The 26,368-nt window shown below is 40.2% G+C and overlaps 1 protein-coding gene across 1 annotated transcript in view; it reads right to left on the bottom strand.

The window, feature by feature from the left end:
- SPOCK1 (SPARC (osteonectin), cwcv and kazal like domains proteoglycan 1) overlaps positions 1 to 26,368 on the bottom strand; it is a 511,507-nt gene that overhangs the window by 147,245 nt on the left and 337,894 nt on the right. Inside the window, exon 5 of the mRNA XM_032780550.2 lies at positions 18,015 to 18,147. Within this exon, the coding sequence (XP_032636441.1) occupies positions 18,015 to 18,147 (133 nt within the window). The remainder of the gene's footprint in view (positions 1 to 18,014; positions 18,148 to 26,368) is intronic.

Genomic DNA, 26,368 nt, shown 5'->3' with positions numbered 1-26,368 from the left:
GGAAGCATGCAGTTCATTTAAAAAAAATGAAATCCAAGACTTTGGAGCACAAATATGTGGCAAAGGGAAACACTGTGGTTGATGTCATGGCCTTAACATCACCGAAAACTTGAAGCCCTGAATATACTTTAGGATGAACATTTGCCATGTCTATCATGAAAGTTACAGTATTTTCATACATTTGGATTGTCTCCTGTTTGAGAAAATCCATGGGGCAGATCTTAAGCCGACTTCAAATCAAGCTATGACAATTTAAACTGGCTGAGGAACTGGCCCTGAAGCATACAAGGTAAGTCTCAATTTATGCTACGATTCCTCCATCACCTTCCAGGCCCATTATTCTAAAAGTTGGATCCTTCCAACCCTGCGTGAGATTGTGAGCCCATCTGGGTTGGTTCTCCACCCAATACTTATTTACTTTAATGAGACCCATTAGTCAATATTTAGATCTGTTATTTTTTCCTTGATTGCTGTAGAAGATTTTCACCCACACATACTTGCTGGTCCAAATCATTAACCACTGATACTAATTTGTCAAATTTTCCTATGATTGCAGAAATTGCTCCCTTTAGTCTATCTAGCTAATTCTTTTTGAAAAATACGTTGTCTCCTAGATCAGTCCTTGAGCACAAATGACAGTAGATACAATAAGCAACTTTTATCATTCCTTTTCTGTTTATAGAGTTCCTGCCATAACAATCTAGTCTTACCACACAATAAACATTAAAAAAATACCCAAACACCAGGGAATATTGTGAAGGCCAAAAGTATAACTAACCGAGTTCAAAAAAGAACTAAATAAGTTCATAATGGATAGGTCCATCAATGGCTATTAGCCATGGGGGTCAGGGACGTAACCCTATGCTCTGGGTGTCCCTAAACCTCTGCCTGCTAGAAGCTGGGACTGAATGTCAAGGGATAGATTACTCAACAAACTGCCCAGTTCACTCCCTCTGAAGCATCTGGCATCAGCCACAGTCGAAGATAGGATACTGGGCTAGATGGACCATTGATCTGATCCAGTATGACCATTCAAATGTTCTTAATTCAAATTAGCATTCCAGGAAAAAGGACATCAGAAAGATCACTACCACCCACAAAGGAGGCTGTGGGGGAAGTGACAGTAAGACATCCCCAACTCAATACACCTCCTCAGAGAAAGCCTGAGTTATCAGTGAGACTAGGCAAGGCATAGACTAGCCCACTGGTGACCTTGGGAAGCTCAATTTCACTTGAGCGGATGGTTCAATGGTGAGGGCACAAGCCTGGGACTTTGGAGACCTCAGTTCAGTTCTCAGCTCCACCACACACACTTTCCGGAGTGACGCTGGCTGCATTACTTAGCCTCCCTGTGCACTAGTTCCCCAACAATAAGACAGGGCTAATAGTACTTCCCTACCTTACAGGACTGTTATAGGATACATACATGAGGCAATATGGTGATGGGGGCCACATCAGTACCCCCAATAGGTAGATACTAAAATATAATGATTGAACTTCATATCTCATTATCTTCCTCTCATGCTGTTACTTCCCTGTCCCCTGTAACACCTTCTCTATTACCTCCTCACTGATTATGCAAAATAATGTGACTCTGTATTTTTACTATTTTAAAATAAAAAATGATTAAATGTATTTAGTTACATATAAACAAATTGCCTGGTACTAATTCCAGCCAACTTTGTTTATTATGAACATATATCACACTAGTATTTAAAATAAGAGACGTATGTTTTCTCCCCACCACCGGCTTCTTTCCACATTTTGACAACTCACTGAGTAATATCAATCTCAAGATGCATTTTATAGCCCAATTATACTGTAGGAGCACACTCGGGCATGATGCATAATGTACAGCAAATACACACATAGATCCCATTATTGGTGAATGTAAACTATATGTGCACTGCACTTCTCACACAGTGTTTCAAAACTGTACCCCACAGTATCATTTTAAATAACTCATGCATTCTACATACTATAAACCAGCTATTTAAAAACTATTCCTGTGTTACAACAGGGCCAGAGATGGTTTACAAAGAATGTATGGCTTCAGTCCCTTTGAGTTTTGAGTCTTTCCTTTTGCGTACTAAAAATATAAAGCAGTCTGTATCATTCAAATAATCTAATTTTCCAATCTACCTTTGTTAACATTGCTGGGTGAAGCCAATTACAAATGCCTTAAGGCTCACAGGCTCATAATCATTGCGTGACAGGTCAAATTTTATTGTTTGCTCCATCCATCATTACTGACATGCTAATTCAAAGTATGCAAGGCACAGTCTACTCGCTACTTCTTCCTTCTCCCTGTGCATCAGCTGTAATTTTAATGCAGAAGGTTATTAAGACGCACATTGTCTGCTGTCATTCAGAGCTCACTTATTCCATGCATTTGAAAAGATTGCCCATAATTTTATTTTCCCTCCTACTGTATCTAAAGTTCTTTATTGCCTTTGGGCAAACAGACCCAAAGAGGTCATCAGTGATGAAGTTTTCAAGCAACAGCCTATTTTCAGATAATATACTGTAATATAGTGATGGGGTTTCAAAAACTCGATCACAGAAAAAAATCTTGATATTACCTATCTGAATAATCTAAGATGTTCACATGCTTTGTAAAATGCTGATGTTAGACCAACATTTTCAAATTCAGATGCCTAAATGTAGGCACCTAAATCCATATTGAGACATAACAATGCTGCAGCAGCAACTAACCACATTAAGTGCTCTGCTGAATCATGGCTTAGGTTCCAGTTCAGGACAAAGCTTAACCATGTGTTTTAATCCATTCCTGTTGGAGGACAGCACTTAAGCATGTGCTGAACATTCGCTGAATTCAGTCCTGGATGGTGCTGCCTTTTTCAGAACCATGGCCTGCTTTCCAGAAATACAGAGCATCCAACAGCTCCTATGGAAGACAATAAAAGCAGTGAATGTTCAGCACCTCTGAGCAGTGAGGATATTTAATCAGGTCCTTAAGTCTGAAAATTTGAGAACTACAGTATTGCAGGAATTGAGAATTTGAGAGGAAAAGCTCGATAATTTGACAAATATTAAGAAATATTCGAAGTATCTTCCCAGCAAGCCACAAAAAGCTTTGGGAGCAATAATTTCATGAGGTTTGCTAGCCATTTTCAGCTTTATAAAAGTTCATTGTCAGAATGTTTTCAATGTAGATATATCATTTGCAGAAATTACCTTTTTATAATTAAATTTTTTAAATTCTGGATACCACACTGTACTTGTTACAAGGAGCTATGCTATGCTTGTTATGCTATCATATTGATAGACTAGTTCAGTACTGGGTCTGGAGAAAGAGTTAAAAAAACTGTTTGTTCTAAGGGACTCATGCAATGAGTGTATTCTGTGTAAACAAGATACATTTGAAAAATTAATTCTATTCATTGAACTAATCCTTTTAAATGAGTGCAACCCAAAAGCAATCAATAAAATGTTGCACGCATCTTAGAGAGAGATCGTTATTCTGTGAGGGCACAGGTCAAGCTCAAGTCAATAAATAATAAAGCCTTGCACTTCGATTGTACCCTTGAAGCCAAAGATGGACAATAACTTTATGAAGTACTATCAGCCTCATTTTAGAGATGAAAAAACTGTGTTGTAGCTTGGATGAGTTGAGAACAGAATGTAGGCCTTGGAAACTGCACCTCCTGCTCTAGTTACTCCATGATAATGCTTCCTTACTGAAAATCTGGAAGATATTATTTTTGCATTGATATATTGCAGGATCCTCTAGGCAAGATTTGAGTTTTCGTTTGTGTGTGCTCAGAATACTAAAATGGTACGCCTATCGATTCACCATTTACTTCAAGAAGTATGATATGGAGAAATTGTTCTGTAATCTCCTCCAAGCATAGTGATCTTGTATTGACAACTAAAACCTTGCAATAGTGAACAAGCACAACTATTGAAAAAATAATAGATTCAGGAATAAAAATATGGATCTAGAAACTGACAAAACACAATAATCACAAAGGAACCAGGCTGTGCGAACCTAAGCTCCTAACAGTCTGGAAACAATTTGTAAATGGTTTCTGACTCAGCAATGTAAGATCAAATGGAAACAAATTAAAAATGCACCGAACCTGATAGACATGGTCAGAGATGGTTCATATACATTGCACTTGGGAGGTCTGATTCCCATTGCGGTAGACAGACTTCACTAGCTCAGCTTGAGTTAGTGCAGTAAAAATAGCAGTGTGGATATTGCTGCACATACAGTGGCTTGGACTAGCTGGCTGAACTCAGACCCAGGGGGTTGCGAGGCCTTGGATTTGACCAGCCAGCCCAAATCACCACCCATGTCATGCTATTTTTAGTGCACTACCGTGAACTAAACTTGCATAAGTCTGTCTACTGGTGCTGGGAATCAAACTTCCCAGCTGCAATGTAGACACATCCATAAGGGAGATTAATATTTCTGGGTTACTACTAGGCTGGCTGGCGTTATCACATAGTCCATGTGACTTCACACAACTTGAAGATGGGACTTTTGACAAACACTTTACTATTTTAAAAGGAATTTTTCAAATTTGACCTCACTTAGAATCATAGAAGATTAGGATTGGAACAGACCTCAGGAGATCATCTAGTCCAACCCCCTGCTCAAAACAGGACCAATCCCAACTAAATCATCCCAGCAGGGCTTTGTCAAGCCAGGCCTTAAAAACCCCTAAAGATGGAGATTCACTACTCCCCTAGGTAACCCATTCCAGTGCTTCTCCACCCTCCTAGTGAAACAGTGTTTCCTAATATCCAACCTAGACCTCCCCCACTGCAACTTCTCCACTTGTATCTGTTTCAACTCCTTACATGCTTATTATTTCCAAACAAATGCCTTAGTTGTTACCCAGCACTCATATGCAATTGTACATATCAAAGCAGAATGCAGAGGTCATAGAGGAAAACAAACTTCAACAGGATCATTTTAGTTTTCTACTCTCCCACCAGGCAATTAAAAAGGTGCTGATTAAAAATTGATATGAAGGATACGTGGACAGTTTCCTGTTGTCAATCCATTGGACTTACCTTTGAAAACATTTTGCATATGATTATCCCTATTACATAACCTGTATGAGACATATCTGTTTTGTCTAGTGCCAATCCACAAATGCTGTAATTGACAAACAGATTATTTTGACTACTTTCTTCCTCTTCTGACATGCCCATTGATTAGAGAGAAGTAATGATTCTGCTTGTTCATGCAGACATTGGGTGTGCAGGAAATATAACAGCCAAGATTCATGGGTGGGATTAAACTGCATTTGCGGGTACTGTACAAGTGCGCACACATACATCCCTTCTGAGCCCCACTGTCCCTTCCCAGTTTGCACTTTGACCTCTTCACTCTAACTTTTGATTTTTTAGGCCCTGAACTCCTCTTCCCTTCCAACCTAAGTAAGAATCTGATTTAAAAACACAGGTTCCAAAAGGTGATACCCGATTCAGCCCAGATATTACACTAGTATTTGCAGAAAGCATTTTTGAAACAGTGGCTCAAATCCTGAAGTCCTTATGTTATCATTTTTATTGGTATTGTTGAAGCACCCAAGGGTCCCAGTGAAGATCAGATCTCCATTGTGCAATGCCCCATACGAAGACAAGGTAAGTAATCCTTAGCCATCTGGCCCCAGCCGAAGGTGGAGTAGCAGGGACCTACACTAGTGGAAAATCAGGCCAAGTGGAGCTCTGCCCACATCCTGCCCCCCAAAATGCACTTGACTTTACTCTTGTCTTTTCTTGTGCCAGGTGCAGGAGGTGAACAAAGCTGGAGGCCAAATATCCACGTCTGCCACCTTTACTCCCCACCGTTGGAATCTGAGCAAAAAGCACAATAAAGACAATTTGTCCAGGTCCATGATCAGGATGCTGTGAGTGAAAGCAGGACCCATGCTGGAAGAATCCAAAAGGGTTCTCGTGTCTCAGAGTTTCGTGCACACCAACAGGATGCAGCAAATGTGCATTTTCAGAACAAGAAGTTAACAAGATTTGTATCAAGAACTGAAGTTTACTCTTGTGGGAGAAGAGAAAGCAATATCAGCAAGTGTATTTGCAGACAGGCCATCACATTCTGCTTCACAGCAACTTTTGATGAATTAATAGCACTGTCAAGTCTTGCAATATGAAAGAATAGGAATTGCCCAGTAAAAAATATCACTGCCTTCCTGTATGCTGATTGATTGCACAAGCCTCCTGGGTAAGTTGAGCAGATGTCCAGGCTCTAAAAGAAACAGTGTGTTTTCCTTTGAAAAAAATTGTTCTAATGTTTCAACATTTTTTTTTTGTAAAGACACAGAGATGTCAGACAATGCTGGACATTAACACACATCATCAAGACAACAGCCCTCTGGCAGTAGAAAAACTAATAGATCTTCTAAACTCTAGTGATCCCATAGCTCTCTCTCTCTTCATATAATATATATTCGGCTAGCTAAAAATCTGAAGAACTCCTGTTTATTTATGGCACAGTATCAGGCCAGGCATAAGAATACACACAATTTACAGGTTTCAAAGAGTAGCAGCTGCGTTAGTCTGTATCTGCAAAAAGAACAGGAGTACTTACAAGTACTCCTGTTCTTTTTACACAATTTACAGGTGCCTACAGGATGGCAATTTCTGGTGGTTACTCAAACTCACTATACAGTCACGGTGGGAGGGGAGTTGGGCGTTTTAATTGTTTTTTTCAGGTAATGGACAAATCAATGCAGGTGATAAAGTGCACAAAAGCTACTCCAACTACAGTTAATAGCAGAAAAATGAACCTTCCCCCTCAAACAAAAGGAAGGCTCAGGAAATTGTTGCATATGTTGACACTCATAGAAGAATCATAGAAGATTAGGCTTGGAAGAGACCTCAGGAGGTCATCTAGTCCAATCCCCTGCTTAAAGCAGGACTAACACCAACTAAATCATCCCAGCCAAGGCTTTGTCAAGCAGGCCTTAAAAACTGTATGCATGATTAAAAAGTCACTCTCCCCGATGGCCTCATCTACTTCACAGTTTCACAGAGCTTAGCTCCAGCCTGAAGAGACTCAGATCCGATTGTCTAGGATGGCTTCCTGTGCACCTTGGCTTTGTGAGATGGGCACAGGAGACAGAAAGCCACTTGTTTGGGTACACCGGCACAAGTAAAACCCTATTTTATAATCCTAGGATTCCAAATGCATGTATGAACATATCCCTGGGAGATGAATGATCAGAAGATTATGCCATGGATTCTTGGAAACGTGATGTTCCCTTGATTCCTACGAACACCTCAATATCCCGTACATGTAGCCTTCGATACGACTCAACACTGAATGAGGACTCCAGGATTTGGCATGGAACATCTTTATTTACACTGATTTTCAGCCTCTATTTTCATTGAAGAATTTTTCTTAAATGGACTTTGGCTTCATTTCAGCAGGCTCAGAGTTAAAGTCTGCTCTCAGCCATACCGGTATAAATCGAAAGTAACTCCAGAGATGAAGGAGCTGCTCTAGATTCTCTCTGGTGCGAAATTAGAATCTGGCCCTATTAACGCAGCCTTCACCTTGATCTCTGCACTGATTGAACCAGAAATGAAAAGCAGCCAGGAGTCAACGTTGTGTAATTTGCAGAATTTATTTGGTTGTATGAATGAAGATACTGCAAACTACAGTGATAGTAACATTTGTTTATGGTGTAAAATGTAACATACCTCTACCTCGATATAACGCTGTCCTTGAAAGCCAAAAAATCTTACTGTGTTATAGGTGAAACCGCGTTATATCGAACTTGCTTTGATCTACTGCAGTGTGCAGCCCCGCCCCCCTGGTATAAAACTTTACCACGTTATAGCCGAATTCATGTTATACTGGGTCACGTTATATCGGAGTAGAAGTGTATACATTTTATTACAGTCTCAGTAAACATTTTCTCTGAATTGTTTACCTGGCATTGTCTTTGATCATAAACAAACAGTTGGCTAGAGGGTCTGCTGGAAAAAAAAAAAGGCCCACTGTTTGCTAGCAGATCAGGTGTAGCCAGGAACAAAGAGATAAGATCAGAGGAAGTGTGGCATGACTTAGGCCTTGTCTACACCTAAAACTTGGGTCGACTTAGCTACGTTGCTCAGGGGTGTGAAAAATTCACCTCCCACTGCTGCTGTCCTGCCTAGGGTTGCCGACTTTCTAATCACACGAAACCGAACACCCTAGCCCCGCCCCTTCCCTGAAGCCCTACCCCCTGCTCACTACATTCCCCCTCCCTCGGAGGCTCGCTCTCCCCCACCCTCATTCACTTTCACTGGACTGGGGCAGGGGGCTGGGGTGCAGGAAGGGGTAAGGGCTCTGTCTGGGGCGTACAAGTTCTGGGGTGGGGCCAGGAATGAGGGATTTGGAAGCGGCACGGGCCGAGGGACGTGTGGGCTGCCTTTCCTGCAGCCCCCATTGGCCTGGAGCAGCGAACTGCGGCCAGTGGTAGCCGCGATCAGCCGAACCTGCGGACGCGGCAGGTAAACAAACCAGCCCGGCCCACCAGAGGCTTTCCCTGAACAAGCAGCGGCCCTAGTTTGAGAACCACTGGTCTAGACCATGTGGCTTCACCTACAGAGAAAGAAACAGTAGGCCAGAGGTGGGGTTTCTAAAAGCATTCAACACTGGTTTAACTCTGCTCCCACTGAAGTCAATTGAGTTTTACCATTGATTTAAACTGGACCAAAGTTAGGCCAATGCTTGAGTGCTACTGAAACTCCTAACCTAAATTAATTGCAAGGGAATGTTGCTTCCATTCAAATAAACGGGGAGGATGCCTCATTAACTCCAGGACTGAAGCTGACCTGCCAACTTCTGAATAGCGCCTTCTTGGGTCATTAGGAGCACAAACCAAAACCTGCTGAAGTTAGTAGGAAAAGTCCCACTTAAAGTAAGTGGGGGCAGGATCAGGTCCCCACAGAGCACAAATGGCAAGGAGCAGAGTGTGTGTAAAGCTCTCCCTGGGTTAGAAGTCAGGAAATCTCTGATCTAGCCCCGCAGTCCTTTCCTTACTTAGACAAAATTCCCATGGTCAGTCAATAGGAATTTTGCCCACCTAAGGGTAGGAGGATTTTGTCAAAAGTGTGACCATTTTAGGACACATTGCAAGACTCTGCTTTTTTATATAGATTTTCCAGCGTAACTGAAAAGGGGGGAAAAAAATCTTCTCTTTCTATGATTTTCTGTATCCTCCAGGCAGAGCTATCGGGAGTCTGGGTACGGGGAGTATTTTAATATAAAGTACAAGTCTAAATAAATTAATCAAAAGGTTAATAATAATAATTTGAGATATACCTATCTCACAGAGCTAGAAGGAACCTTGAAAGGTCATTGAGTCCAGCCCCCTGCCTTCAGTAGCAGGACCAAGTACTGATTTTGCCCCAAATTTCCAAGTGGCCCCCTCAAGGATTGAACTCACAACCCTGGATTCAGCAGGCCAATGCTCAAACCACTGAGCTATCCCTCCTCCATTTCATTTCAATTAAAGTTGAAATGAAACGTTTACTTTATCAAAACATGTTTTTATCTAAACAAAGCAACATGTTGATATCAAAACAGGCTTCAACAGTCCCAAATGAAAATTTTTCGGGGTTTTCATTTTGTGGAAAATTCTGACATTTCTAATTTTTTTAGGCTCCAACTCAGAACAAAAAGCCAAATTTTCAAAATTCCCCACAAAATTAAAACACTGAAAAATTTCAATTTGAGCCTACTGAAACTTGTTTTGATATCAACATGTTGCTTTGCTAAGATAAAAATATTTCTATATGGTAAACATTCTGTTTCAACCTTATCCTTTTGATTCATTTCACTTAGATGTTTATATTACATTAAAACATTAAGTTTAATATATTATAGCTATGTATTTGTTACAAATATTATATTTAATATAATGGATAAATTAAAATGAAACTAATTGAAACAAAGCCAAAACAAAATATTTAACTGTACTGAAATTAAATGTTTCAGCCTCATTGAAATGAAACAAGAAAGTAAAAATGATTCCTTTAGACTTTCCCCCCTCAAAAGCAACACGTTTTTATTTCAATGAAACTGTTTCTTTTTACAACTGTTCTATCAAATATTCTTCATCCAGCTCAGTGTGAGGACCTGAAGACTGCATGAAGCCCACTATAGACTTCCATTTGCAAGTCTGTGCTGCCTTAAATACTATCCGGATGAGTGCAATAAAACAAGATGGATATTAACACCTAGCCCTGATATAGCAATTTTCTTCAGTAGATCTCAAACACCTTTGCAAAGGAGGTCATGTCACTATCCCTGTTTTAGAGATGGGAAAACTGAGACACAGCAATGGGAAGGGACTTGCCCAAGGTCACCCAGCAGGCATATAGCAGAGCCAGGAATGGAACTCAAGTCTCCTGAGGCCTGATGATTTGGTGACTCTTGGCCTTTCAAAGGCCAGATTGAGAACTAAAGAGAACAGAACACGTAAATACATTAAAAAAAAAAAACTGCAGAAGAAAGACAGAACTATTTCCCACCAATAAATTCTCTTTTATCCCCAAACAAAGCAAGGGAAACAGAGAGAGACTGGGCTTCTTTTATCTCCTCTTCCGCAGGTTCAAATCTCCATTTGGGAGCAGCAAGTTCAACCCAGATCTCTCCCTCCCTTGGTGAGTGCGAAACCATGGAACTTCCTCCTCCGGTTTCATGACTCTACACCAGGGGTTCTCAAACTGGGGGTCGGGATCCCTGAGGGGGTTGCAAGGTTATTATATAGGGTGGGGGTCGCAAGATGTCAGCCTTCCCCCCAAACCCCGCTTTGCCTCCAGCATGTATAATGTTTTTAAATATGTAAAAAAGTGTTTTTAATTTATGGGGGAGGGGGAGTCGCACTCAGAGGCTTGCTATGTGAAAGGGGGCACCAGTACAAAAGTTTGAGAACCGCTGCTCTACACCATAATTTCCTCTGCGTTTATTAAAAAACAAAAAGGTTAAAAAATGCCTAGAAACCAACATCGCATTTTGGGTTGAACAAAATGTTTCATTTGACCCAAAATGAAAATTTTACTGACTTTTTTGATTTGCTGAAAATTCCAAAAAATATCAGTATCTGTTTCAGTCCAACCAATCTTCTTTATTTTTCGCAACTGCAAGTGAATTGAAAATAATCAGTTATTCACTCAGCTCTAGTTGTGTTCAGTGTCAGTGACAGAAAACCAGCTGTGTCACCCAGCAGTGCCCATTTGCTGGCTAAGAAACACCAATGAGGGAGAACGCTGTGCTAAAGGAAAATTGGCTACTGGTCCCAAGGGTCTCCATGATATCCTGCAGCTTGGTGGGTTATGAAATTCTAAGGGACATTGTGCTAAACGTCTGGCATTCAGAGTCTCTGCTGATATTTACTAATTGTGTTTCTGAGACTGTCTGCAGGGAGACCATTTAAAAAAACACATTATTTTAGCCAATCTTTGTTGCTGTTTTATTTTCTCTATTTCCATGATTCCTGGAAGCAACATTATTTACCTCTTGCTTCCTTCCCCTAATATCAAATTAGTAACTTAGTGCTATGACAACAGTAGATGACTTTTCCATTTTCAAACAAAAGAGACATGATCATGGGCTTAATTAGTTTGCAACGGTTTAATTAAAATTTGCAAAACAACAATGTACCTAATTACAAGCATAATAATTATACCAATGTACCTTTCAATCTTTTAAGGGACTGTTAGTCATTGAGGTGTGTATTTTGTAATTGAAGATCACCCTTATTTTCATTTGCTGATTAGTTAAGTACAGTCATTGTCATGTTCAGGTAATTGCTTTATTAACTAGCTTAATTAAACTTCCTGTAAAACTGACAGCTATGCAGTTATATTTTTAATGTTTTGCTGACAAAAGTGTTAACTAATTACATAACACTCTTTATAGGGCTTAGGTACCTCACTAGCTTAATTCATTAGTATTTGCAAAGAGCTTTTAGAACGCTGAATGATAGATACTGCAAAAGTGCCAAGAATTTGTCAGAGTATAAAATGGACCTTGGAGAAGTTTGTATGTAGAAAACAGCAGCTTCTCTTTATAAAAGAAAACTTTATCGTGAGGGAGAAATATTGCATATTATAACGCCTCTGCAACCCCGGCCAATAGCTGCATTCTGTCTTTACTGAACATTATCTTTCTGGTCTATGGGTTTCTTTTTTTACAATGAGTTGAAAGGATATGGGGAAGCTGATATTATGATAAGATTCCGAGCTCTAGCACTGCAAGCATGTGTGTGGGGATTCAGGTGGAGGTAGGTACTGGGCCCTGCTGCTTCTTGTGTTTGAATTTAACCTTCTGGCACCTAACACATCATAGGGTGTGACCCAAGACATTTCAGCATGCATAGCTTGAGACTGTACAGAATGCAAATACAAAAGAGGCCATAAGAGGGGAGGGCATTTCATGTGGCAGCCCAAACACTAAGGCATCTGGGCCCATCAAATTATTACTAGATGCAGTGAAAACAACACTTCCAAGTTCACTTTCTGAACAGAGCTATGTCTACCTTCCTGGACCTCACCAGTGGTTGTGGGTAGATGCAGTATGAGCTGCCAGCCTTAGGGGCAAATGTTCAAAAGAGCTCAGGAAAATATTTGCAAAGGCTCAACACCCTCAACCAGGGACAGATTTTCAAAACAACTGAGCTCCTATTTAAGAACCTAAATGAGGTCCAGATATGTGGAAGTGCTCAGCACCCAGCAGCTCCCGTTGTGACATGACCACATTTTCACAAGAGCTCCGCAACCCACGTGCCGAGCTCTTGAGAAAGTCTGCCCCCGTTGGTGTTGATCCAGCCTTAGTGATCTTTCCACTCTTTTCATGGAGACTCTTGGCTCTCCAGTGAACCAGGAATTCCCTTTTACCCTCATTGTCCATAGTAGCCTCAGGTTCAGTTAACATTAGCTATTCACGTAATTAGAGATATTGGTATATATGTAAATACTTCACATATAAAGTGCCAGAAGATGGTGCTCAAGAATATGCAGCCTAGCCCCTGGCTTTTGTAGGCCCAATAAAACTTATTATGTTTCCTTGGATCAGCTTTTTACAACTATCCCTCAATGTGGATATGTACAGTTAATTCCACGAATCACCAGCACTGTCATTAACTTAAGCAAAATATTTTCTTTCCAATGGGGGTTATTCAGTTTGATTCCTACATGAAGTAGTAGCTATCGGTACAGCATTTTGAAGAGTGTATAGGGCTAGCAAAGTTCTAAGTATTATCATGTAATACAAGACAATATGGTGATAATGCTTTCAATTATTTTGTCATCCAGTTTATAAGAATGGAAGATTTTATTACTCTTTCAAGAACGACTAACAACGGTTAATAATAGCATACATTAACCCCCCCATACATTTTTAAGTGAATATATTGTAAGTCAGTGCCCAAAAGCTTCTTGACACTTTTACAAAGTAAGGACAACTCCACCAACCCTACCCCGCCATGAGCTCTCTGAAATACTTAAGTCCAAGGTCACTATCCGTCAAACCAAATACTGTTGTCCTATTTCTGCCTGAGACATCCCAAACCTTGAAGGTATGCCAGCATAGCTGTGCACAAACTCAAGGAAAGTCTCCATAAAAGGAGGTTCACGCCTGAGCAATTGTTGGATGGAAAATTAATGTCAGGATATTATTTTCTGAGCAGTCATGCTCTAACTGGGGAAGAGCAAATTGGTGACATCACTCCTACTCCTCATGCAAATATGGGAGGGGATGCTGCAGCTTTTCTTGAACATCATTTCCTTTTAATTCATTACCCTCCCCCCACCCCAACAGTCACCAGTTCAGAGTCAAGGTACCTACAAGCCCCTGTGCAAACATCACTGAACAGAGTCTTTACTGATAGCCTCATTCCGTGGTGAAGTGCTTTGATGGAGCTGTCTCAAGACACAGTGGATAAATAGCCCTATGCACAAAAATTGCATCCTGTCCCAGAGAATCCACTGTATTCTTAAGGGGAAGACTTTCAAACTTAACCAGGACAGATTCCAACACTGACAAATATAGGTCAACTACAAACTATATAACTTCTCTAAACTGCTTTTTGTGCATGGTTATCAGAATAGATGATCTACTTACATATTCATTTTAAATGACTTTGTCCCCAAAGTAGTTGCTGCCCTCTGTCTTTTAGATATGAACTTGAAAGCAACTTTCTCATTTGCCATATTGCCTCCTACAGGATATTGTACTTCTGCAAATTAGTTTGTGAAGGGGAGGACCGCATGTGTGCCCATGAGATGCACGCACATGCACAAATACAAAACAAAATGCTACATGTCCAGCTTACATGAAGGGGCATTTATTTGCATGGTCCACACTACATTATCCACACTACCAGTAGTAATATTCACCAATAATACTGCACTGGAAAGGAAAGAACCAAAGAAGAGCACTGTGGTTTTAGAAACTACATGGTCAGAAGGGTTATCGGAGAAAGGAGAAAAACATTGCCCTGAAGCCCCCTGGGTAGTTCTAGGAAAGTAGTTCCAACCATCTTCTTAATTCATCAGAGATGTAAAAAAACCCTGATAGTTACTTACAATAAACATTTTATTTGTTAGAACATTTAAACTTGACCTTTAGTTTTGTAGCAGTCATTTGAAACGATTAAGATTATGCTGAAAATAAAATAATCTGTAATGGCGAAGAGCTGAAATAAAGGCCAAACCTATAAAAGCACCTGATTCTGACATGCGACAAGTGCATTATAGTAAAATGATTATGCATTAGACTTGTCAACTTTAATTTTTTTCCTTAGAGTTGAGCCCTAATGTACAATTTGCTAATATGCAACAGCTATTTAAGAAAGCAAACGTGGGAGCTGATTTGAGTGGCGCTATATGATTCTACAGAAGCTTCTGTTCGATGGCAGATGCTAAATCCTGTCAATTGCTACTCACAGAAAACACTTGTCTTCCTATGCTGTGAAATGCTTCTCTCTTCAGTGATGTTCTGCAATTGCTAGCCTCAAGATATCAAGGGCCTAAAAAGTCTTATATTTGAATGGCTTTTTGCCACAGAAGTTGTGCCATCAGAAAGACAATGCCATGAATTAGCTCTTGCATTCTAGCCTCAAAAGCAGAATTTATGTGGCAACTGTGGCTATTTTAGGAAGCAGATGCCATTGCGAGGCTCCCAATGGAGTACATCTCTACCTCAATATAACGCTGTCCTTGGGAGCCAAAAAATCTTACCACGTTATAGGTGAAACTGTGTTATATCGAACTTACTTTGATCCGCTGGAGTGTGCGGTGATGTCCCCCCAGCCCCCGAGCACTGCTTTACTGCATTATATCCAAATTCGTGTTATATTGGGTGGCGTTATATCGAGGTAGTGGTGTATCACTAAAACCTTTTAACTTGCCAGAGTTGCGACACAGAGAAAGTGGGAGGTAAAGAGGCCTATAGCCAATTTATTTCAAAATGAAATCACTCAATCTCTGTGGACTGAGTACAGGATAATCTCCAAACTATGAGTAACTAAGAGGAATTAAAAATTGAAATGACTTCACTCATGCTTATTTAATTTATGTGCCTTAAAATGTGTACCCTAAGAACTGGATACTTTAGAAAGCCAGAAAAAATATATACAAATTTCTCTGCTGGTTATCAAAAAAGAAAAAAAATACAAGGAACCTGGGAAAACTAATGGGAATGCATTCCAGCTATTCAACAAACTTCCAGGGGAAATTAGGCAAGTCTTTAGGAAATGCTGCAAAACTTTCCTCTTTGAAAAGGCCTTTCTACCATAAAAATGGTACGCACAGTCTCTTTCCTACCCAGTAAAAAAACCGCAAACCTGAAACAAAACAAAGAGAAAAAAACCAGAAGTACATTAATGTTTTTTAAAAAATCAAAACCAAACACCCTACTCCAAACATTTGGCTGCTGGGGCTGACATGGCTGTTCAGGGATTACTGATCATTACATGGTGCCAGGAGAGGCTTCAATCCAAAGGAGATCTAAAGAAAAGCAACTACAAATGTGCAACAAGAGAGAAAGATAAGACTTCTGTGCTACACTACAATGAAAGCAATCAAAACCTACTGTTCCCCAGCAAATGGTAGGTAATATTGACAATAATTGGAAAACTTTTAAGCAGAGATTCATGCTACACTGCACAGTAGTTGGTGCATTTGAAAAGCCTGACAAAAATGTAGCTGCATATCTAACAACTCCAGGGACTTGAGCAATTTATAAATAAACAAATAATAGATAAAGATGAGCCAAGGTTGCTTATTCACAAGTCCAATGCATATCACTCATAACAGAAGGAGACTAGTGAGAGGTATGTCTTCCAGAGAAGAACATTCAACAATTGGAGTCATTTAATACCTTCATTACAACCCTTAGGCTCACAGCTTAGTCACAAAACTTTGATGAATTTATAACATCAGTGGTTTTGGATAAAAAAATATTTGGTGTTAACAACAGAAAAATAATCAGAGGGGGTCAACTAAGAGATCCAGTCCTTAGGCTGAGTGATGCAGTTATGCTGAGCCAGTGAAATAATATGACTGAATATACAATGAAAACCACTTACTAGGGACTTACCAATCTGTTCTATCTGATCATGTTCCAAAGGGCTAAAAGGAGAGGAGGAGGGAAAGATAAACATCAAAGTAACACGAAAACCTGTTTTGGGAGGCAGGGAGCTGGGGCAGAGGGGAAAGGAGAAATCAGGGAATCATGTACTGTATCTGGGGACAAAGACTCATAACTGGGACAGGGCAGGAAGCAGTAGAAATGTATTTCGGTCATCTGACTGCAATTTCAAAACCAGCTCAAGGTTTGCCCGAGGCCAAACGATGATGATGAGAAAATACTGTATTGGTTGTCATTCATGATGCACAAACTTAAGGGGGATAATAGATATTAGACCGTCATTAAACATGACATGTTCAGTAGACAGTTCATAGAATTCATTCTTTACTAGTACATGGATGCGGGTCAAGACAGAAAGGAAAGTTTCTGCTATTTTTTTCTGTTGGCTACAGGGATCTTTTTGCTCAAGTAAAACAGGAGTTTAAATGGATGAGCCACAGCCAAGTGCTAATGTCTGTATCTATCTGTATTTAAGGATGGAGTATTTTACCTGCAGAGGCAGCAAGAGCACAAGAATTAGTATTATTGGCCCAAACTACCATGCCTTGCTCTCCTCTGATATGTTCCAGAATTTTCTGCTATTGATCATTTTATTTTCCAACATCTTTCAGGCCATCTTGAAACTTTTAAAGGTAGTTTTACTGGCTATCAAGCCTTATTTTGGCTGTTAGCAGAGAAGAATCTATCCCTCAAGACGTTAGAGGCATTCCCGAGACACAATTCCCCATGCCAGGAACATGATATATAAATATAGAGTGCTGCATTGTACAAACACGGAAGGCTTAATACCAACATCATGCAATTTGGACTGCTGAATTAAACATGGTTGTGGAGCTGGTTTCCTTTATTGAATCAAGCCCTGAGGCAATCATATTGTCAATATAACACTGGGCCAATTTACACCTGCTGGGTTCTGGGAGTACAATTTTTCTCAGCTGTAATGTATGCTATTTATGGAACAGAGGAATGTTAAAACTATGACTTAAGTGAACTCTAATATGTTATCCCTGCAACAGGAAATCCATCTCAGAATGACATTACTGTTCTGAGGACAAAGCTGGCAGTGAGAACTATACCAAGGGTTTCGTTATCTAAACATGCAATGAATGAAAGAATCCAGAGCAGCAGGGGAAAGAGCAAATATAAGGTAATATAGACTCCGAGGTTCTAGAAATGGGTATTTTCAATTACATATTGGTGTTTCCCCAAATAATTATAGAATAAATCAGCATTTTTTTTAATATACAGAAATATGCGGCCTTAGCACTGGTTTCTACAAACTGTTTTAATACGATTTGTTTGCTACAACTAGAACCTCTCCACATTACAACCTGGGCAGCCCTTGTAGACAGAATTTCTGACTGTAAAGTGAATTTACCTTGGAAGTGTAAGTATGTCCATCAGAGCCACAGACAGGGCTGGCATGCATCACTGGACATGGCTTGCACTTGACTAAATTGGCTGGTCCAATCCAATGTTTCGGGGCCAGATTTCCTTTCTTTTGCCAAAGGCTGCAAAACAAAAAATACCAGTCTTGGGGTATGAGTGTGAAAAACAAGAGCACAAGAACTTCTCTTAGTCAATCAAATCTTGTTTATTTACTGTATTCATTTAAAAAACCCTGAAAATTAAATGCAGCTCCTAGCTATACCCTCATAATATGGAAAATTAAAGCATACGCTCTACAATGCCTACATAGCTCTCTTTCAGTCTATAATTAATATACTATACTGTTAAATTAATGACGTTATAACTTCAAAAAATCTTATTTACAAATGTAACATAGCTAATCCTTTGCAATATTCCTATGTGGCAGGAAAATACAATTATCATCATCTCCACCTTGTACTTGGAGAAATGGTGACACAGAAGATCTGATTTTCAGCCCCTGGCTTATATGGGTCCCTATGTTTGTGCCAACAAGAAATTGCTTATGTTTAACTGAGAGTTTTTTAGGCATCTATGTACCTGATTGCACTTGCAAATCAGGTGAATCACATCTAAATGACAAATTCTGCCAGCAAACTTTGTGTTCATGAAATGGAGGATGTTTCCAAAATCTACCCCAGAGAAGTTAAATGACTTACACAAAGTCATATATTAATTCATTTAGTGGCAGCATTGATTTTAAGTGTTTTAGCTTTCCAGAAAATGTTAAACTATGAGAAACTTCTTAAATACAATTGTTAAGATGGAGTTCAGGATGAGAGTGTTTAACAACAACTTATAGGAAAAAATCCCTAAAGAAATGTTGCAGTTTACATTAAAGATTTGAAAGTATGGACGTGGAATTAAGATCACTCAACCAATTTTTGCTCTGCACATGTAGTGACATCAGCTTCCATCTTCCCTTCTTTGTTTCCTCCATTTCAGCTTTGTAATGTATGTTATTTTTGGATCAAGAATATTCCTAAAGAATTTAGAACAATCTAGAGAGATTGTACCACGGTCATCCTTCCTTTCCTTTATATAATTTTATAAAAACTTTCTATACAAGTACCTTTCCCAAAACCACAGGAGTCTCAGTTACAGCATTTTAAAAATGTGTATGAAATCTTTGCATTTTAACATCTGTCTCAAAAAGATAAAATGAACACCCAATAAATGCAATTAATTGCTAAAAATGTAGATCAATAGCTTTACTTTCCTATTATAATGAAATATCTTGAGTATTGTAATAATTTATATTACCAGTGAGTAGTGTAGACTGTACGTGGCACCCAAAAAAGAAATATCATTTTTCAGCAGTGCTGAAAGTCAGGGTCCTGGCCTCAGGGCATGTTCTGCCAATCAGAGTAGCATAATGGTTCTGTCTTGTATTTGATTGGTTGTAAGTGATGTCTCTCAGTATTCTGTTGGAATAGCATTCTTTGTAAAATGGAGGCAGGACTCCATCTTGGATTTAGCTTGAATTTAGCTCTTAATAATAATTGATTTTTTTTCTAATTCACTTTCAGCTTTCAGGGCCTGATTTTTAGAAACCAGAGACCCAGTTCTCTACCTATCTTTGCATGCTACCTCCCACATGTGGGAATCCTCCCAAATTGGCATTCCTTGTGCATGTGGCTAGACAGATGGCTGTTCAGTCATGTGGGAGTGGAAATGCCTGATTAACGTGTGTGTATACTGTAAAGGTCCATTCAAAAGTCGGCTTACTAGTGTGGATCCAAAATCAGGTGTGAAACTTTGGACTCATGATATGAAAATCCAGCATGCGACTCCACTCCATTCATTACAACACAACAAGTGAATCAGCAGCAACTCAAGTATTCTTCTTTCATCATTAAAAATGTTTGTTTGGAGAAGGCTCTCTAGAATGCCCCTTATAATCTCCCACTATCCTTGAAGACCAACATCACCATAACACTGTGTATTTCCAAGCCTGAACAGTATTTTCATGCATTATATTAAATCTATTGAAAACATATTGTTATGGTGCTATTATCATTAGGTTAATAATATGCTTTTATTCATTAACCACAAGCCATGTTAACCATACAGATAAGTACTTCTCTTTCAGGCATCAAAATATTTACCAGCGAAAGATATTGACCTCATTGCAAACACGAAGAAAAATAACCATCGTCCGACTGTGTGGTCCTTACAGCATAATATAAAATGTATCATCGAGCAGTTTAGCTACAAATGCATTTCAAAGTACCACTGAATGACTTTATCACACTTCCAGAAAAATATATATGGATACATTTTTAAAGCAATTTCACTACAGATTGCAATTTGCTACACCATACAAACTCTGATGTATTGTTACATTCAGCTGTTACCATAATAAAAATTCTATTCTTTCATTTCAGCTCAAGTTTTCTTCTATTCTAACCTTTGTCACAGTGATAAATCGTGCTATTAGGAAGTAAGTAGAGTCACCAGATGTCCTGATTTTATAGGGACAGTCCCGATTTTTGGGTCTCTCTCTAATATAGGCTCCTATTACCCTCCACCCCCGTCCCGATTTTTCACATTTGCTGTCTGGTCACCCTAGAAGTAAGTGTCCACAGAAAGAACCCCATCACCATGTCATAAAACTACAAAAATAGGAGTCGGTGATCAAAGTCAGCATTCCCCTGTAATCTTTAAGAAGCCCTCAATATATAGGGCAACTTTCATCTCTTGATGAGTGCTTTCAATTTTACATGCCAGAGTTACTATTAGTAACGAGCTAAACCCTCTGATGCAAGCACCCAGAGATTACTGAGCTTTAGGTTCTGAAGCCCTACATCCAAATCTGACTGACCATGGATCCAAATCTTTGTGTCTGGGGAAGAAAAATCCAGCTCCAGACAAGATGGCCCAAATCTCATGAGAAAATCTAGCAAGCTTTAGGACCCATTAGAGGCTACTGTCACTTTTGCAGGAAGCAGTAGATTGTGCAGTGGCAGCAGCAACGGGGCTGGGATAGAAGCAGGGGCAGGGTATGTTGACTAGGACAGCACTTTTTAAACCCCTTGGAAGGGGGAGAAAATTTGGGGAAGTGATAGAAGGTGCAGAGTGACAGAGGAGGGAGGAAAGGAAAAAGTTTTCTGTGGAGGAAGCTGTACACTGCAGCCCTAGCACAGACACACAAGAAGTTAGACACAGCAGCAGGAGGAATTCCATTCTCCAGCTCTCTCCAGACAACACCCTGATCCACAGAAAAGTTGGAGAGTCTGAGGAGAAAGAGAGCTAAGGATGCAAGAAAGGACTTTCTTCCTGACCTTCTGCCAGCAGGGAGCTGCCTACTGAAGCCTCTGTATGGATGCCCACAGTAGGAAGTTTTACTGTACCCTGCAGTGACCAGACAGGGCCCTCCATGTGGTATCACAGTGATTTCCAATCTAGACAGCCACAGCAAGCAGTGGTCATATTTATAAAGTGAAAACAGGATGGATTCAATGGTGCACCTCAACTTTAAAAATCAACCTGTCCCTTTCCTCCACCTTGATACTGATTACCAGTTGAACTAGGGTCCCTTTCCCTGACACAGGGCTTCCACCCCATTTACATATTATCTTTCAATCAGTTCGCACAATTAAAATCCTGGCTTTCCTGCACCATGATATGTACGTGTGCTGCACTCTTTGATGTATCCCTTCTGTTTGGAATGGTGAGTGACACTGAAAACGATGCGGTAAATTTAACTAAGAGAAGAATAAATATCAAGATGTCAAGGGCACCCACTGTACACATACACTACCACTATCTGGGTAACATTCAGTTGTCCTTCACACAAGGCTCTGTTTGGTGTTTGCATGGTGTCGAACCCATTCATATGAATGCATATCCAGAGCCTCTATCTCATGACTCATCCGGCTGTCACAGCAGCAGGGATCTGTAGGGAGTGTACGCTTGGACTCTCATTCTGGGAACACAAATCTAGTGCCTTGTTTGGCAGTGTCTAGCTGCCCTTTGTGTGTGGACGTGTCCTGTGTATTTTGCACTTTTAAATAGTCTCCACATCATTGATGTGAGAAGCCATGTGCAGAGCAGTAATGGAAGATGAACAGCCCATGCACTCTGCTCTCCTTTGAGCAGCTTCCACGCTATCTGCCAGTCTCCAGGCTGAACTAGTTCTGATTCAGGCTGAGTGACTGCGTCTCATTCCTTGCCATGCTGGATTCTTCGACTTTGCTCTTTTCCACCTTCTCTATGGCTGCAATTAATTCACACACGTTTGATCCTACTCCTCCCTTTATCCCATTAATGTGTCTAGAGCTTCTTAGAAATCACATTGGAATCAAGGCTGGATGAGTATAATACATTCTGCTTGGAGTTGCACCATCAGCTAGTGCAGAATATGTCAGCTCTGCTTACTTAGTAGCCACTTCCACTTGTGGTGGGCAGTTGGGAATAGCTTCTGATTCTCTTTCAGGTGCTATCCAAGGTTTTGATTGTAAACTTTGAAGCTCTAATGCACTTAGGACCAGTCTGCTTTAGAGACCACCTCTCTCCTGTGTTGTGCTAGCCAAGGTCACCTGAGGTACTTGAGCTGCCAAACTCCAGGTTTAGAGAGGATTTTTTGGTGAGGGGTACTTGACTTTGGAATTCCCATTAACTCTGGTCCATCAAAGCCCAAGTTTGTTTGACCTTTAGGGTACACTTAGAAGCCCATCTATTTATCCAAGCTCTTCCAGTGCACATATATGTACATTTTCGGGGGAATGTTGGACTGAATACGTGGGAGTGGATTAGAGGGAACAATCTCATCATGGCTGAGTTGTGCGTGGTGGTACACAATGATCCCAATTGTATATGTCTGGATTTTGTAGATGTTGGGTATTGTGCTTAAGGCAACGGATAGATATATTTAAAATAATTCTAACTTAAAGAACTTAAATAAATACCTTTCTTATCATGGCTGCCTGTGAGAGTCTTATACTGTTTCTTGTGAGATATGACTCCAAAACCAAAAGTGATCTTGGCTTGGTCTTTGGAAAGGCAAATCCATGATGATAATGGTTTTGCAAAAGCTAAAACTAAAGTACATCTGGTCCAAGCTCATTTCTATATATTACAGGTAGCTGCCATTTGTTTTAGTCCCATTTCCCTAGGTCTACCCCACAAATTCTGTCCTGGTCTAAGAAAGCACAGAAACGACTAGTGACCAAACTACAAATCCTGTTTTGTTTAAATTAATAATAAAAAAGACTAAACAATCTATAAATGGAATTGTTGATACAAAGGGAAATATTGGGCCCCTCTAATGTACAGTATCTAAACGGATGACAAAAAAGACTAGTATCAGTCCCATCTAGAGAGGAAGGATGGTTTTCAGGTAATACTATCTTCCTACTCACTTAAAGTTACAGATTTAGACTGAGATTTTCAAAGGTGCCTAAGAGAGTTAGGCATCCAGCTCCCATGGAAAATCTTAGCCTTAAAACTTAAAGACAGGCCAAGGGCCAGATTTTAAAAAGTATTTAGATGCCTAAGTACCTTTACAAATCTGATAACAAATCCTTAAGATTCACCTCAATTCTCAGTGAGGTAAATGAAGCCAGGAAGAGTTTTGACAGGAGGAGAACATCAGAATTTGGCCCACGATGCATAAGCTAGGTTTGTCTTATGTTGTTGTGTTTTTTTTTTTAAATTTTTATATTGATAACTTCATCCCTGAATAGCCAAGCTGAAGAAACAATCTTTACGGTCTGTTAGGGATTTCTGACTAAAATCAATGTGTACAGTACTTTCAATTTTAATTTCTCAGCCAGCAGCTGAGCGAAAGTATATTTTTAGTTTACCATTTGTAATCCAAGATTACATGAATTGAAAGTTAAGATTAGTATATAACTTATTAGTCGTGTACAAATTAATATTCAATCAAATTCGTGATTTGGTAAAATGATGCTGGCCATTAGCCTTTTCTATACAAAAGTAAGCAGCATTTATTGTGCTCTATTTGCCTCTAACGTATCATGAATATTTTACTTTCTGGAGCTGTTTCCATTACAAAGATTTGTATCTTTTCATTATGACAGGAAAGCATGTTCATTTACCTTTATATGTGTCCTGCACAGTTCTGGGAGCATACAAACTCAGAGTCAAAATATGATCTGTCAGAATACAGAACCTGAGAGAAAAAGATTTTCTTCCCTTATGCTCGTCTACTTGGGGATGTTATCTCATATATGACATTCATATTATCTCTGGGGAGTTAAAAAGGCTACTTTTTGAACACCCACAGAAAGCTTCCTGTCGTATTTGCCACATTTCTCACTGAAGAGTTGAATTAATGACTATTATGGGAATAAATTGAATGCATGAACTACAACTGAATATTAACACATTCTGAATTTGTTATTTATGAATTCTGATGCTATTCACTACATTTTTTTTCAAAATCCAGTTCTACCATTCCGTCGTCATTCAGGCCCAAATCCTGCAAACATTTACAAAGAAAGGATTAATTTTATGACATGAGCAGTGCAGATGGGACTACTTATGGTAGTAATGTTGAATAGCTGCAGAAGTGTTTGCAGGATCAGGGCCTTAGGGTCCATTCTAGCAAAGCATGTGAGTTTAATTTCAAGCATGTGAGTTAGTCCCACTGACATCAATGACGTTTCAAGCAAAGCACTTAAGCATGTCTGTGGATAATTTCAATGGACTACTCAGATACTTGAAGTTAAGCACATGCTTAAATGCTTTCCTCAACTGGGGCCTGACAAACCTGATGATCCTGAGGCACTGACTCCTGGGTATTAAAGATCTGAATTTGATCCACACGTGCAAATTAAATTCATGCTTTTCTTGAGACAACCTTGTAAGATCAACACGCTCCAGGAGTAAGGTGTTTGCTTTTCCCTGTTTGCATGGCCTCACTGATCAGACTATTTATAACTCCTATTTTGTCCCTGTCAGAGTTCATATTTTGGGGTCAGTGGCTGAAGTAAGATTTCGTCTGGTGCTAATAATATTTTCTGCCCCCCATCCCCACTCAAAAAAAGTAATGGAATTTGTCCATTTCAAGTCATTTCAGTAACTCTGAGTCTACTGGCCTTTCCCACCAGCTTAGTGAGAATAAAGGGAATACACACAGCCTTGAGGCTAAATTCTGCTCTCCGTGCAGCTAACTTGAAGTCAGTAGCAATTTGTGTGTGTGAAAGCAGAATCAGACCTTAGGCCATTCACTTGAATGACTTGGGCCCTGCCAAATTCATGGCTGTGAAAAACGTGTCGCAGATTGTGAAATAAACACTCCCCTGTGAAATCCAGCTATTGGAGGGGCGAGAGAGGGGTAAGCCTGGGGGCGCCCCAGCCAGGGACTCCTACCATTCATTCCCCCAACTCCAGCTGCTAGTCTTCGGGCTGTAGAGGGGCGGGATTTGCTTTTCTCCTGTGTGGCTGCCCTCTGGGGGGAATCAGACTCACCTCCAAGTACCTCCCCCTGCTGCAGGAAGCTCTGGGGCTGCTGCCTAGCTGCGTAGCTTCCTGCAGAAGGGGAAGGTATCTGGAGGTGGGTCTGATCTCCCCTGGAGAGTGGCTGTGCAGGGGAAGAGCAAGTCCTGTCCCTCCCCAGCCCGGCCAGGACTAGCAGCTAGGAACCCCCAGCTGGGGGACTCCCAGCAGCAAGGGGTAGATCACACCCACCTCCACAACTGCAGCTGAAGCTGGCCTCTAAAGCTGGCCCAGAAGTGAGGGTGAAATTCCATAATCCTCCCTCCCATCTGCTTTTAGGTCAAGAATCCCACATTTACAATACCGTGACATTTCAGACGTAAACATCTGGAAATGTGAAAATTGACTAATTTTCAAACCCTATGGCTGTGAAATGACCAGAATGGACCATGAATTTGGTAGGGCCCTACTAATGACTATCAGTGATTTAGGTTTGAGTTATTTTATTTACATACTGCATAGCAGTAGAATTTCCTTCTACTCCTTTCAGATAGTTCATTTTCCGCCATGAGCGTATTCCTTTGAAGGCTCGCTTTCTTCTGATGTTTGAAACAAATTTACTCTCTGGAACAGAATGCTATTTAAAAATGTGAGCATTAACAATGGGGCATTATTCTTTCAAAGAGAAAAAGACGGTTATTCACCTTTGTAACTGTTGTTCTCCGAGATGTATTGCTCATATCCATTCCAGTTAGGTGTGTGCGCGCCGCGTGCACGTTCGTCGGAAGATTTTTACCCTAGCAACACTCGGTGGGTCGGCAGGGTGCCCCCTGGAGTGGCGCCGCTATGGTGCCGGATATATCCCCCTGCCGACCCAGCCGCCCTTCAGTTCCTTCTTGC

The sequence above is a fragment of the Chelonoidis abingdonii genome, chromosome 7 (assembly GCF_003597395.2).
Source record: "Chelonoidis abingdonii isolate Lonesome George chromosome 7, CheloAbing_2.0, whole genome shotgun sequence".
Lineage (NCBI taxonomy): Eukaryota > Metazoa > Chordata > Testudines > Testudinidae > Chelonoidis > Chelonoidis abingdonii.
The sequence above is the reverse complement of the archived record's forward strand: the minus strand, read 5'-3'. Positions and strand labels throughout refer to the sequence as shown.